The sequence below is a fragment of the Erinaceus europaeus genome, chromosome 1 (genome assembly GCF_950295315.1).
Source record: "Erinaceus europaeus chromosome 1, mEriEur2.1, whole genome shotgun sequence".
Classification (NCBI taxonomy): domain Eukaryota; kingdom Metazoa; phylum Chordata; class Mammalia; order Eulipotyphla; family Erinaceidae; genus Erinaceus; species Erinaceus europaeus.
Window position 1 is genome coordinate 168974705 of NC_080162.1, and position 15745 is coordinate 168990449.

Below are 15745 nucleotides of genomic sequence, written 5' to 3' on the forward strand. Positions count from 1 at the left end.
TTTATGTATCCTTCCTACCTCCTACTAGCTCCATGTTTTAGATTTCTTCAAGACACTATCAAGACATACCCTATACTTAACATTAACATTCTATTTCCTAAAATTAAACCGATTTAACAAATGTCTTCTTTCTTCTGTTGTTTGCTTTTACTTTACCTGTGATGTCTGCTTTTGTTTTTGATAATAAATAAATCATGCATTGGTCAATTTTTTTCACATTACTTTTTTGTTTTTGTTTTTGACAACAAATCACAAGAGTATCTTCAGTATGTCTAAAGAGATGTGTTATTTCTGAAAATTGGAATGGAGATTAGAAAAACTAGAAAATACGGCAAGACTGGTCTCAAGTAAAATCAAGCGATATCTGGTTTTGTTTTTTAGAAAAGAAAAAAAAAAGACTTGGCTCCCTTGTATAGTTTGATGCTTTGTGCACATGTGCATGACCCAGACTTGAGACTAATCCCCACCACACCAAAGAAAGTTTGCTGCCATAGTTTCTTCCCCTGCCTGCCTCTCTCTCTCTGTGAAAAAGTCAGTCCAGAGCAGTCATGCCCCAGATAAACCCTCTTTCCCTACACCCCCAAGTGTTTACAATTAAAGGTGAAGACCTTGGAATGATAAAGACTTATTATCATATTAATAAATCACATTGGGGGAGTTGGATGGTAGAGCAGCGGGTTAAGCACAGGTGACGCAAAGTGCAAGGACTGGAGGAAAGATCCTGGTTTGAGTCCCTGGCTTCCCACCTGCAGGGGAGTCTCTTCATAGGCAGTGAAGCAGATCTGCAGGTGTCTATCTTTCTCTCCCTCTTTCTGTCTTGTCCACCTCTCTCCATTTCTCTCTGTCCTATGTAACAATGATGACATCAACAACAACAATAACTACTACAACAATAAAAACAAGGGCAACAAAAGGGAAAATAAATAAATAAAAATAAATCACTTAAAATAAAATTACTACTTAATAAAGTAAAAAATGTATATAGCTATTAGTAATCTGAAATTTTAAAACTTAGAATGCTTATATGTATTTGAAACATCATTAGTGATCAACTGAAAAATGTTTTATTAGTAATATACAACATTAGAGACAAATAAAATCAGTGGCCTGGGAGGTGGCACAGAAGGATGGAGATCAACTTGCAAGCACAAGGTTCCAAGTCTGATTCCTGGCATCACATGCCAGAACAATCCTCTGGTTCTCTTACTCACTCACTCAAAAATAAATATTTTAAAAATCATCAATGTAGGAAAGGGCAAATGCCTGGAGAAAAAAAAAATGTATTAGCATCTTATCACTTGCTAGTTACCGAGTAGAGGTATCGTTGGTTGAACTGTTGCATAGCTCCCTGCAATTGGTTCCGCTGTGACTGCCACTGTTCAAAATTTCGAACAGACTCCATGGTAGGCCGCTGCCAGGTGGTAGTTCTGGTATTATGATCCACATAATAAACCCTTCCACGATCGTCAACTCTTCTTTCCCAACTAATAAACAATAATAAAAACAAAACAATCTCTTAATCTAAGAAATTAGAAAGTATTCAGGTCATAGTTCACTTAGTAGTTAAAAAATAAAATCCAAGATATGATAAAGTAACCTATGATCATGCAATCTATTTAAACTAAAATGCCTCCCCATTCCATCACTACCTGATTTCTAAGGATCATCTACAAAAAAGACCAGAGATTTGAAAGTCCCAGTATCAATCTGAATACCCCTTCTACCTCTTTTTTATTTAATGCCACCAGGGTTATTGATAGGGCTCAGTGATGACACTACTCCACTGTTAATCCCAGTGATTTTGTAAAAATTTTTATTGAGAGTAAAAGATAGAGAGAGAGAAAGAGACAGAGAAGAGGAGACAAATCTGGCAGCACAGTTTTACAGCTCATGAAACCTCCCTCGTGCAGGTGGGAACTGAGGGTTTGAGTCTGGGTCTTCACACATGATAACATGTGCATTACTGGGTCAGCCAACACCTAGCCCTTCTCCCTCTATCTGAATAAACATTTATCTGAATGTATATGTAGCTATCTGCCCTTAAAGCCACTAGTTCCAGTTTTTTAAGAAAAATTACTTTCGTATACCCAGGGCCTCCAGCCTATGATTTCACTCTTTGGGATGCTTTTTACATTTAGACGGGGGTTGGGGGGTGATTAGAGATACCACAGCACCAGAGCTTCCTCAGTTGACACATGTGGTGCTAGGGCTCAAAATTGGGTCACACCCTGTGAGTTATCTCTCCAATCTACACTTAGTGTATTAATTCAACACCTTAACAGCTTTTTGTTGTTGTTGTTACTGATGTCGTTGTTGTTAGATAGGACAGAGAGAGAAATGGAGAAAGGAGTGGAATACAGAGAGGGGCAGAGATAGACATCTGCAGACCTGCTTCACTGCCTGCAGGTGGGGAGCTGGGGGCTCAAACTGGGATCCGTTTGCCAGTTCCTGTGCTTCGCACCACGTGCGCTTAACCTCCTGCACTACTGCCCAACTGCCCTTAACAGCTTTTTAACCTACCATATACTGTTGTTATACTGCTGATGATTTTTAGAACAGATCAATTCATGTCATTCCACCTATCACAGCTCTCTGTCATGACAATAAAATGAGCCTATCCAACATTCAGTCTCATACGCCCTAACATCTCTCAAGGGATCATGAGAGCCAAATAACAATTTTCTAGTTACAGATGGGTTATGATTCATTCTGTCATGACTTTGTTAGAATATTCTCTCTGAACAGAATACCCTTCCCTATTTTCCCATCAGCCAGAAACTCTACTCAACGTCAGGGTTCAGTTTACCTTAAACCAATCTTTGTCACTAAGGTGTACAATGATTTCAGAATCCTTGGGGATGCGGTAGGGGGTTTAAGGTGCACTGGATTAAGTGCACATAATGCGAAGTACAAGGACCCTTCAAAGATCACGGTTAGAGCCCCCTCTCCTTACTTGCAGGTGGGTCACTTCACAAGCAGGTCGGCAGGTGTCTTTCTCCCTCTTTTTCTCTCTCCCCCCCACCCTTCTCAATTTCTCTGTCCTAAACAATAAAAAGAAGGGGGGGAGGGAAGTGGCCACAAGGAGTACTGAGCCCCAGCGATAATTCTGGAGGTGAAGGAGAAGAGCAGCAACAGAAGGAGAAAATCCTTTCAGAACCCAACCTCACAAACACAGCATGTTTACTGTCTTGAATTTTCTGGACTTGGACTGTGAGTTATATTGGTGGACTTTAAGGGGGACCTGAAAGAAAAAAACATTCTGAGTGGCAAAAATAATGAGACTATTCCAGGCACAGGCTATATTCCTGGGACTAGAACAAGTATAATTTAACTAGCTGTTAGTGAAGTGTATACAAAGAATTAGCAAAGAATTCAGAGAAAAAGGAAGACCAGTTTGTGTATGGTCTTAATTGAAAATCTTTAACATAAACTTTAGTATGTAATACAAACATTTTTATTAGTTTGAAAACTTTTTTATATTAAGTCTAGCCATATTCTCATAGTTTAACTTATATAATTTTTTATAAATACTGATTTATAACCAGTCTAGTAAGTTAAATACCTCATGAAATAACATAATTTAGATCATTATCAATAGAGAACCATAATGCATATCTATCAACTTAAATGTAGCTTTTATTCCTTAAAAAACAGCAAAGGTTGAAACCGGACCAAAATTTTGCAGCTAATCTCAGTAACTTGTGCCAATGTTTGACAATTTCTCAAGGAAGCCCTTTGGACTAAATGTAAAGAGATCTAACAAATCGTATGAAATACAAATCCAGGCAAGGTAAAGAAACAGTATGCAGAATAAGTCATGTTTAGTGTACCAAGTACATTTAAGAAATCACATAGACGATAAAACACAACTGAAGACAGATAAAGATGCTTCATTACCCTGGAGGTAAAGGTTGTGGCCTCTCCCAAGTCGTCGTTCGAGTGTTATGATCCACATAATAGGTTCTACCATGAGGATCTTTCCTTTGTTCCCACCTTTAAAGTAAAAACAAACAAACAAAAAAACAGGGTTAGAAATTTGAAAAATGGCTCCTCTTGACATCAGGAAAATTATAAATAATTTTTTACTTGGAAAGGTTCTGAGAGAATAAGAGAGTATGTGTTTGAGTGTGTGTAGTTTATCTTCTCAACATGAGTGTGTTTTAAGTACTCAAATATTCCCTATGTATCAGTAGTACTATAAGCTCAGTAAGGATGGATATCAGAAGAGGACAAAATAACATCTAACTTATTTAGAAACTTCTATCAAAAACCAGAAATTTCATTAAGGGTAGAAGAACTTCAGTGAAATATAAAGTTCAAGGCATGAATACAAAAGTAATATCCATTATTGCCTAAAACTTCAAAAATATATACCTATGGGAGTATGGATGGACCTGTCAATGCATGTGTTCAGCAGAGAAGCAATAACAGTAGCCAGACCTTCCACCTTCTGCACTTTAGATAAAGACAGAGACAGATAGCAAAAGAGACCACAGCACTAAAACTTCTTTCAATGTGGTGGGGTTCAGACCAGAACCTGGGTTATGCACATGGCAATGCAGTGATCTATTTTACTGGCCCTTAAGTAATAACCTTTTAAGTGATAAAGACACCAGAGTTCACAATGGATTCAGCATCAGAAAAATTATCAGACTTATTAAAATTCATGGTGAGATTAAGGTCTATACTATTGGAATATTAATGTTATCTTACAAAAATGTAGATATTCCTTATAAAGCATTATACTAAAAAATAAACTAAAATTTCAGATCTACTTCATTCTAATACAACAACACTTTGATGGAAGGCAGGATGTAAATAAGAATTTTATTTGAAGAAACATTTCAAGAATACCTATACCACATGATACTGTTTGGTTGTTTTTTTTTTTTTACTGATTTTTTTAATTTTTATTTTTTTGAAAACTTACCTGCAAAAAACAAATGGGCAGGGAAGACAGCATAAAATTTTGGTAAAAAATAATCATGCCTGAGGCTTTGAGGTCCCAGGTCCAATCCCCAGCACAACCATTAAGTCAGAGTTGAGCAGTGCTCTATCTCTCTTTCATTAAATAAATATTTAAACAACGACAAAAACAAGATGAAAGTTTTATCAAATTTCTGGAGAAATGTGGAAGTATACTCACGTGACAACAAAAATAATATAAACCATCAGATGGGATTAGATCCCTCTCTCCACCATCACTGGTCATCTCCATCAGGAACATCATAATAAACCTTCTTGTGGGCCTCTACAGAACCTTTCCCTCAATGCAGAACAACAATGGAAGAAACTGCCCCACTCTCCAAAGGGAGGCTGGGTCAACATACTCTGCCACTTGAGGAAGACTGGTCCTGAAATGAGTGCGGCATAGAATGTTCCTAACTATGACCACAGAATACAAGCTCAGACCTACATGGATGCAGAGGTTACACAGGCTCCTGTGCTAAATATGAACAGACCTGGGCCTTTACAGTTAACGGTATTTACATACTTTTCCCATATTCAGGAGCTACTCTCTTCCCTGATCCAGCTTTCTAGTCCTATTTCCAACTCTGACACCACTTCCCCAGGCAATACTTTTAGCCTACCTACAGGTTAGCTGTAGAGCTCAGGCAAAAATTAGTAAAGTCATAGGAGCCTTGGAATAAATCTAAAATAGACTTTTTACCTTCTTCCAACATGAAGACTCCAAATCTCATCTGCTGTATTTTTGCCCTTAGGTTCCTGATTATTAAACAACTTATTCTGCTTTGTATCTTAATGCTTTTCAGCCAAGTTGCAGATGCTACCATGACACCAACCTGACTTTCCTGGGCAGACAACCTCACCAATGTGTCCTGGAACCTCAGCTCCCCAGAACCCTGTCCCACTAGGGAAAAAAAAGAAACAGGCTGGGGATATGGATAAGCCTGTCAATATCCATGTCCAGTAGAGAAGCAATTACAGAAGCCAGACTTCCCACTTTCTGCACTCCATAAAGATCTTTGGTCCATACTCCCAGAGGAATAAAGAATAGAGAAGCTTCCAATGGAGGGGATGGGATATGGAATTCTGATGGTGGGATTTATATAGAATTGAACCCCTCCTAGTCTACAATCTTATCAATCATTATTAAATCACTAAAAAAATTTAGCATTTTTAATAAAGTGATATTGGAATTGATAAAAAGAGTTTTATCAAGTTTCAAGAATTTGCTGATAATGTTATTTAGGCTATTTTTAAGTATTAATTCCTATAATTAGCAATTGGATTTTTATTAGTATGGCCTCAATATTTAGCAAAAGATTTTCACACACTTTAATACACACACACACACACACACACACACACACACACACACACACACACACACTTCAACCTAGTGTTTAAAACCATAGCATCTACAAGGCTCACTAGCAAAAGAAACAGTCTTATTTTCTACCCCACAGGTAGTGATCTTAGCTGTTTTAGTCAATTCTTTTAGTATGTACCATGTTGGGTAGTATGCCAGCTCCCCAGGGTTAAAGCTTCTGTCTCTATTCCTGCTTAACTAAGCACCACCCTGCCTGCAGGGCATTGGTTTAATCCCCACTGGTTCACGATGTCTTTTTGCTCTGGCCCCTCTCATAGTCACCCTGATCTCCACCACTGTCTTTTCGCTCCACCCTCTCTACGTCACACCCTGTTTTCACCCTACTTGGCTAGTATATATACAGCTGCTTTTCTGAGTAAAAACACTTGGAATTGCTTTCCGGCTCTGAGAGTTCCAAAGTATATCTCCTGCGACATTAGCTCAGCATGAGTTCCTGATCCTTCTGCCACGCAGCAGCCTAGATTGGCTCCAGTTGAGTTCTCTCCAACCCAGAGAGCACTTGCTCGGGAAGAAGCACCCTCAGGCTATCCTGGCAGTACCACTTTAAAGAAATTTCACTTTTTTCTTCTTAAGATTTACTTTATTTTATGTAGTACAGAGATTTTATAATGGCTGGAGAGGGAAGGAAGAGAGGAGAGGAGAGGAGAGGGGAGGGGAGGGGAGGGGGGGGAGGGGAGAGGAGAGGAGAGGAGAGGAGAGGAGAGGAGAGGAGAGGAAGGAAGCTGGAGTATCATTCCCTTGCACACTATATCTGCAGATGTGGTGCTCTGGTCTCATAAAAATAAATCAAAGAAAGTGATACACACACACACACACACACACACAAAATGGAATACTATGCAGCTGGTGAAAATGAATGTCACCTCCTTTGCCTCATCTTGGATCATGTTAAGTAAAATATGCAAAAAAAAAAAAAAAACCAGAAAAAAGAACAGAAAGTAAAGACACATAATAAACTTGGACTGGGTGGAGTGTACTGCATCAAAAAAAAAAGACTTTGGGAAAGGAACAGAAGGAATAGGGTCATGGAGCATAATGATAAAAAAAGATCTAAGTTGGAGGAAAGAATACTGTAAACCAGGAACACCCCAAAAGAACATATATATATATAATAGTAGTGGTAGTAATATTGGGTTGTTGGAAACATAACATATTTTCTATACAAAAAAATCAAGAACTTGTGGAGGAATGGCTATGAAGTAGCAGCAATCACATTTTGCTCTCCCTGATCAACTAGGAAAAACAACAAAAACCACCTGAAAACTCAACAAAATACAACCAGGATCTTTTAAAAAACTCACCAAGCCACAAGGGCGTACAGACAAATATGACTCACAGACAGAAAAGGTGTGAGTGAGCAATCCTAGGACTAAAAGGCCTACTCGGAACAGCTGGTGCCATACTGGGAGTTGGTAGCTGAGGCACACAACTTCCAGGCCAAGTTAATGATACAACTATTAAAAAAGGGAAGGAATGAAGGAAGGCAGGCAGGAAGGAAGGGAGGGAGGGAGGGAGGGAAATCACCTAAGCCACAAGTGAGTACAGAAAAGGAGTGAGTGAGCAATTCCCAGGACTAAAAATCAGTGCTCAGAGTCAGCAGGCACCAAATTAGATCCTCAGCCGTAACACACCACTTTGGATCTGAGTTTTAGCAACAAAAAGACTGTTAAAAAGGGGGGTGGGATACACCTAAAAACTCACCAATTTACAACTATGACTTCTTGAATCTCCATTGCTGTTGCCCCACAGAGGCTGAAACAGTAGCAGGTGGGAGCTGGGCGGCGGCGCAGCGGGTTAAGCGCACATGGCTCAAAGCACCAAGGACCAGCGTAAGGATGCCAGTTCGAGGCCCCAGCTCCCCACCTGCAGGGGGTTCCCTTCACAGGCGGTGAAGCAGGTCTACAGGTGTCTATCTTTTTCTCCCCTTCTGTTTTCTCCATCTCTCTTGACTTCTCTCTGTCCTATCCAACAACAGCAATAACAACAACAATGATGATAAACAACAAGGGCAGCAAAAGGGAAAAAAAGAAGTGTCCACTGTCATTAAAAAACAAACAAAAAACAAAACAAAAACAGTAGCAGGTAGACCACATATTGACATAAAGGTCACAGAACTGGCCTGGTGACTCAGGATAAAATCTCCCCTTCCCCACCAAGAATATACAAACGGGGAAATCGAACACTTTAGCCACAGCAATTCCTGGTGGCACAACAAAATCCACACTAAATAAGGAAACAGAAATACACAGACAGCAATGACAGAAACCCCAAATGACCATACAGATTGAGATCTAGAAACTGGTGAAGATAGAGTTCAGAAAACTCATTATGAAATCAATTCAAGAAACTAAAGTTAAAGTTCAAGAACTCAGAGATCATTTTACCAAAGCATTACAAAGTACATAAAATAAAATAAAATAAAATAAACTCCAACCAGAACTGCAGGTCCTAGAGGACACTTGAATGGCATTAGGTTAAGGTAAGAGGCTTCAGAAGTAAGACTTAATCAGGTGGAGGAGAAAAATATCAAGGCTAAAAGACACAATCACCACACTGAATTTAAAACTCTTGGAGACAAAAGGTTTAGGAAAAATGAAGCATTTCTCTCTGACATAACAGACTCCATCAGAAATACGAACATCAGAGTCTCTGGGACCCTGAGGAAGAAGAGAGAGAGGAACAGAGAATATATTCAAAGAAATTTTAACAGAGATTTTTCCATACCTGAGAAATGTTCAAACTACAAAAATATCAAGACTGTGAATGCACACCTACATTCTTGAATCCAAAATGGCACACACCAAGACACATTACTGCAGAACTATCCAAAATCAGGGACAAGGAAAAAGTATTACAGGCTGCCAGAGAAAGGAAGTCACATACAAAGGTAGAACCACCAGGCTTTCATCAGATTTCTTATCACAAACCCTAGAGGCAAGGAGAGAGTGGAATGGCATATTCAAAGTATTAAAAGATAAGAATTGGCAGCCACGAATTCTGTATCCTGATAAATTACCCTTCAAATATGAGGGAGAAAAAGAGATCTATTCAAACATTCAGAAACTGAAGGAATTTGCCACTACTAACCCTGCCTTACAAGAATTTTTTAGATGAATCCCACATGAAAAGAAGTAGAGAAATTCCAACTTTATATATTTATTTGTTGGACAGAAACAACCAGAAATGGAAAGAGAAGGGAGTGACAGAGGAAGAAAGACAGACACCCGCAGCACTGCTTCACCACTTGCAAAGCTTTCCCCCTGCACTTTTGTAGATATTCTAAGTTAGACCCAATATTCATAATAACCACAAAAGAAAATATAGCATAAAAGACAAATAGGAAAGACCATTATAGAAAACCATCCACATACAATAATAAACAGAAATAACAGGGAGTCAACAAGAACACAAAGAAACCTTGAATCAACAAACAGAATGGCATATAAGCAAATCATTATCAATAATCACCCTAAATGGGAAAGGCTAAAATTCAACAATCAAAATATTCAGAGTATCTGGATGGATTAAAAAGCAAGACACATCTATTCTATGTCTCCAGGAAACACATATCCAAAAGAAAGACAAACAGAAGCTCTGGGTGACAGGCTGGAACAAGATATTCCAAGCCAATAATGCAAACAAAAGGGAAGAACAGCTATTCTAATACCAGCTAAAAAAAAAGACTTTCAGGCGAAGAAGGTAAAAAGTGAAAGAAAATAAAAGGAACAAATGAAATAAAATTAAAATAAAGGAAGAGGATCCTAAGCAGAAGGAGAGAAATCATTTCAGAACAGCAATCCTAGCCTGGGGGATGGGAATTAGGAACTCATTTCTCAAAGTGACTTTTAATCTTCCTGTTTACAGTGCCACCTTCTCCAACACTTTCAAAGATATCTGATGCTGCCAAGTCTTAAGCCTTTTACAACTGCCAAAGGGCAGACTGGGCTTTTTCCACTCACAGGACAGAATGCAGCTCTCTTAGGTTTACTGACTCTGCATGTAATCATCTTCAGATGATTATGATCTCATGAGACACTGCACAGAAGCACCACGAAAATCACTTCCAGATTCCTGATCCTTAGAAACTGTAAGTTTGTTGCTTTTATCTGCTAAATGTTGCAACATTATAGTAAAACCAATCAAAAGAATTAAGGTTAACCTACATATTTAGAACATAAGCTTCACCCTGGTTAGACCTTTCTATCACTTATAAATGTAGTAAAAGTATGCAAAGCAAGTGCCTGCCACAGAAAGGGCAATTAGTATTTATTTTTAAATTTCTTTATTGGGGGGGTTAATGGTTTACAGTAGACAGTAAAATACAATAGTCTCTACATGTGTGACATTTCCCAGTTTTCCAAGTAACAATTCAGCCCCCACTAGGTCCTCATCTGCCATCATGTTCCAGGACCTGATCCCTCCCCACCACCCCAGAGTCTTTTACTTTGGTGCAATATACCAACCAACTAGTATTTATTGATTAAATATTTGGCGAATGTTAAATCTACTAGTACTAACATGAACATATGACCCCCCCCAAAAAAAAGTTGCCTAAAACCAGTATAGAGTATAATCCTATTAAAATAATTCTACAGGAATATGTAAAATAATGTATATATCTACTTTCTATTCTCCTTGTTACTTTATTTTTCCTAGCAAAACCTGCCAGCTATTTCAAGAGGCTGTAACTTTCTGAACCTCCCAACATGAGATCCTAATTTTTGTGTTCTGGCAATTACCAAGGCTGTGTCTTCAATGTGTAGGAGGCAGCAATGAGCTAAGAATCTTCTGGTGGAAGCTGGGGGTGGGAAGAAGTGATATGGGGGGCAAAGGATGACACTCTAGTTTGGTCTAGGTGGTAAACAGTGATAGTCCACTAGAGTTGTACTTTTACCATAAAACAAAGAATTGAAATTGACCACCATAAACTAGATTACCTAAATACGGGAAACTCATCAACCACTCAAGTAGGTCCAAATTACCTGGCTGACTGCTAAGAATTCATTACTTTCACAGAAATGTTAATTTATAACTGCTTGACTTTAGTTTCAATTATAATACTCATCTTTATAGTATGCTGATATAGACTCCAGTCTCACTAGGATATTACACACAAATTTCCAAAATCTAAATGGAACCATTACAATGACCCTGTTAAAAAAAAAAAAAAAAAGCAAATGTGGAAATGTTTTTAAATATACTATAATAATAATAATAAAAAAACAATTTATAGATAGCTATGGATAAAACAATTTTTGGATAGCTATGGGTTTCAAACTTCAGTGATGGGGTAGATCAAGACTTGTTTTCACATAATTCATGATCCAATAATTAGCCTTTTTCTCTCCTGTACAGCTGTTAATCTGTCTCCACTGACTCCTGCCATCAGCAGCTATCTACCTTCTTACTTCCTCCCATTTTACAAAATGAGAAACTCCCTTGGTACTTTATGCCTTGCCCCATCTCACCCCACCCCCACATCAAACATTCCTCTTCCCATGTGTCTGAAAGGAAAATTTTACATATTAGTCCTGACTCTTTTCAAAAGAATCATCCATCACACAACCCCTTCACTGCACCACAGTAATCTGAATAGTTGTTCCTAGAAACTACTTAGTCAAAGGTCAACTGAAAATAAGTTCTTCATTGCTAATAATTATTATTAAATTTAATGTGTATCTCCATTTTTATTTTACTTGATTCTTTCTGTAGCTTTTGAATTTGTTAACAACCATTTCCTTTTGGTGAATTACAAGTCAGAGCCTTTGCCCAATTATTCATTTAATCAAGAACTAAAGTCACTTAATTAGCAATTATTTATTAAGTAACAGCTATGTGGAAGACATAGTTTTAGATACAGGAATACAAAAAAAGACAAGATAAAATCCCTTGTTCAGTCTAGTGAAGAGAAAACAAAAGACAGTAACACACAGATATATGGCAATTTGATGCTATAAAGAAGTATACTTACATAAAAAGAACCCCTACTAAGAGTTCATACTGATTCCATTTATACCTTCAGATGAGGTAAAAGTTTAAGAATCTATAGTGGGGAAAAAAGGAAAAAGAAAAAGCAAGACAGTAGCTATCCTTTAAAAAGTATAGCTAGTGACTGACTAAAAAGCTTAAAAGAGGGGGCCAGCCCCATAGGACCTTGCCCTCAACATGGATCAACAATGGTAGAGAATGTTCCATCCTCCGATGGGAGGATGGACAACATACTCTATGCTACACCTGAGGAAGATGGGTCCTGAAATTGGAGCAGTTTGGAATGTTCCTACTCATGACCACAGAATGTGAGTTCAGATCTACAAGGATGCAGAGGTCACATAGGCTCCTAAACTGAATATGGGGCCCGGATTAGATCAATTTGATGGGGTTTACAGTCAACAATATTTATACACCTTTCCCATATTTGGGAGCTACTCTCTTCCCTGATCCAGCTTTCTGGTCCTTTTTACAGCCATGACATCATCTCTTCAGACAGTAACTTAGATCCACCTGCATATCAGATGTCAGGCTTAGGGAAAAACAAAACAAAACAAAAACTAAAAACAAAACAAAAAAGAGTCATGGGCTCTTTGGAATATAACTAAAATAGGCTTACTATCTACAAAATGGAGACCCCCCCCCCCAACTCTTCATATGAACCTTTCCAGCCTTTAGGTTCATGATTCGTCAACAATTTGTTTGGCTTTGCATGTTAACTGTCTTTTTAGCCACCGGGTTCCAGATGCTAGCATGATGCCAACCGGACTTCCCTGGGCAGACGACCCCACCAATGTGTCCTGGAGCTCCAATTCCCCAGAACCCCACTCCACTAGGGAAAGAGAGAGAGAGGCTGGGAGTATGGATCGACCTGCCAATGCCCATGTTCAGCAGGGAAGCAATTACAGAAGCCATACCTTCCACCTTCTGCACCCCATAATGACTCTGGGTCCATACTCCCAGAGGGATAAAGAATAGGAAAGCTATCAGGAGAGGGGGTGGGATAGGGAGTTCTGGTGGTGGGAACTGTGTGGAGTTGTACCCCTTATCCTATGGTTTTTGTCAGTGTTTCCTTTTTATAAATAAAAATTAAAAAAAAGAGGGGGCCAGGAGGTGGTATACCAGGTTAAGTGCACATAGTAGGAAGTATAAGGACCTGCATGAGGATCCTGGTTGATGCCCCTGGCTCCCTAACTGCAAGGGGGTTGCAGGTGTCTTTCTCTCTCCCTATCTCCTTTTTCTCTCTCAATTTCTTTCTGTCCTATCCAAAAAAAATTGAAAAATGGATGCCAGGGGCAATGGATTCATAGTGTAGGTACCAAGCCCCAGCAATAACCCTGGAGGGGGATAAAAAAAAAAAAAAACAAAACAAAAAAAAAAACCAACTTAAAACAATTCTTTTTTTTTTAAATATTTATTTATTTTCCCTTTTGTTACCCTTGTTGTTTTTCATTACTGCTGTAGTTATTATTGTTGTTATTGATGGCGTTGTTGCTAGATAGGACAGAGAGAAATGGAGAGAGGAGGGGAAGACAGAGAGGGGGAGAGAAAGACAGACAGACACCTGCAGACCTGCTTCACCGCCTGTGAAGCAACTCCCCTGCAGGTGGGGAGTCAGGGGTTCAAACCAGGATTCTTCCGCCAGTCCTTGCACTTTACGCCACATGCGCTTAAGCTACTGCGCCACAACCCAACTCCCCTTAAAAGAATTCTTAAGGAAATGGTAATGTCTCATATCTTGGTAAGACTTTGGTTTATACTGATAAATGCATCTGTCAAATTCATCAAATATTACCTCTGATTTGTGTAATTCCTTCTATGTAAATTTTACTTTAAACAAATATCAAATCCTAGTTAACTATATTAAAAAATTACTGTTGGAAGGCAAAATAGGTTTACAGCTGTACCTTAGTGAATTGCTGTAGAATGAAATGAAGACCAGGGAAATAGCTCAGGTAGCAGAGCAGATAGCCTTGCATGTATGAGGACATGAGTTAAGGCCCTGATACAACTCCCCCACCCCCCAAACAATCAATATATTTTAAAATGAAAAAAAAATCAGTGGAGAAATGGAGTATAAAAGAAAGCAAACAAAATGAAATGGAAATAGTATAATCTAGTGGTGACGTTTGCTATAAAATGCCTTAAAATTTTCTGTACTCTTGTAAATCTTCATTAACAAAAGATTGAGGGAAGAAGAAGAGAGAAAAAAAAAAGACAGGGTCAGAGGGTAATAGTAGAGACCTAACTGGGTAGGAAAATCAGCTGAAATAATTCCAGCAAACATGGAAGGAAATGTATCAGCCTATATTTAGAGTAACATTCTAAACCAAAGCTAAAGCAAATGCAAGGTTCTTTAAGATCATGCTTCATACAACACTCAAATCTAACTTTCAAGAAGAAAGTCTTCAGAACACACCTGATTGTAGACAGTTAAGACTCTTTTTACTGAGTTTTCCAGACAATTAAGATATCAGATGCAAGTAGTAACTCATGAAGAGAGATTTTTGAGAAAAGAAAAAAAAATCGTGTAGATTTGACAACTAATACAGATAACTACTTATGTAAAGTACATTAGCCAGAAGAACCACCCCAGGATTTGCTCTCCTATTCAAACTTTTCACAACTGGTTACCATGACCCTTCTAATATACCCTAAAATATTCTAACACATTAGTATCTAACTTTGTTCAACCTATTTTAATTTCTCATCTGGGTTACTGACATTTAAACTTTTTAACTACAGCTCAGCGTAAAAAATACATTTTACAAAGACAAGCATGAGGGAGCATGGATCAACCTGTCAATGCCCATGTTCAGTGGGGAAGCAATTACAGAGGTCAGACCTTCCACTTTCTGTACCCCATAATGACTGTAAGTATCCATATTCCCAAAGGGATAAAAAAATAGAAAAAATTATCAAGGGAGGGGATGCAATATAGACTTCTGGTGGTTGGAACTGTGTGGAATTGTACCCCTCTTAACCTTTGGTTTTGTCAGTGTTTCCAATTTATAAATAAAATTTGAAAAAAAGGAGACAAGTATGAGTCTACTAGACTGATATTTACCCACAGATTTTATACACACAACAGAAAAAAAAAACTTCAGAAAAAAATAACACTCTTATTACACATCACTGTTATCACTTGTCCACATCAATTTGCATCACTATATGTTTAAATTCTCATCAGAGCCAATTAAAAGGCCCAACCTATAACCTGAAAAACATTCACTCAGAATTAAAAATTAAAATTAAAATGTCACCATGGTGGCTACAAACATGCTGAAGCATGTATTTTGCCCCAAAGAATTAAGCTTATGCACGAAGTGTCTTAATTTGTTCTATAAGATTTCTTCATTTAAAAAGTAGCCTGACATTCTCACTCTTTGCTGAGGTGGGCCT

General features: G+C 38.2%; 1 protein-coding gene across 4 annotated transcripts in view; it reads right to left on the minus strand.

Moving 5' to 3' along the window:
- Positions 1-15745, minus strand: part of WWP1 (WW domain containing E3 ubiquitin protein ligase 1) — a 108867-nt gene that overhangs the window by 38642 nt on the left and 54480 nt on the right. For all 4 annotated transcript variants that reach the window (XM_016185659.2, XM_060199306.1, XM_007517349.3 and 1 more), the window contains 2 exons: positions 3898-3993; positions 1310-1484 (listed from right to left, as the gene is read on the minus strand). In XM_016185659.2, coding sequence (XP_016041145.1) covers positions 1310-1484; positions 3898-3993 — 271 coding nt within the window. The remainder of the gene's footprint in view (positions 1-1309; positions 1485-3897; positions 3994-15745) is intronic.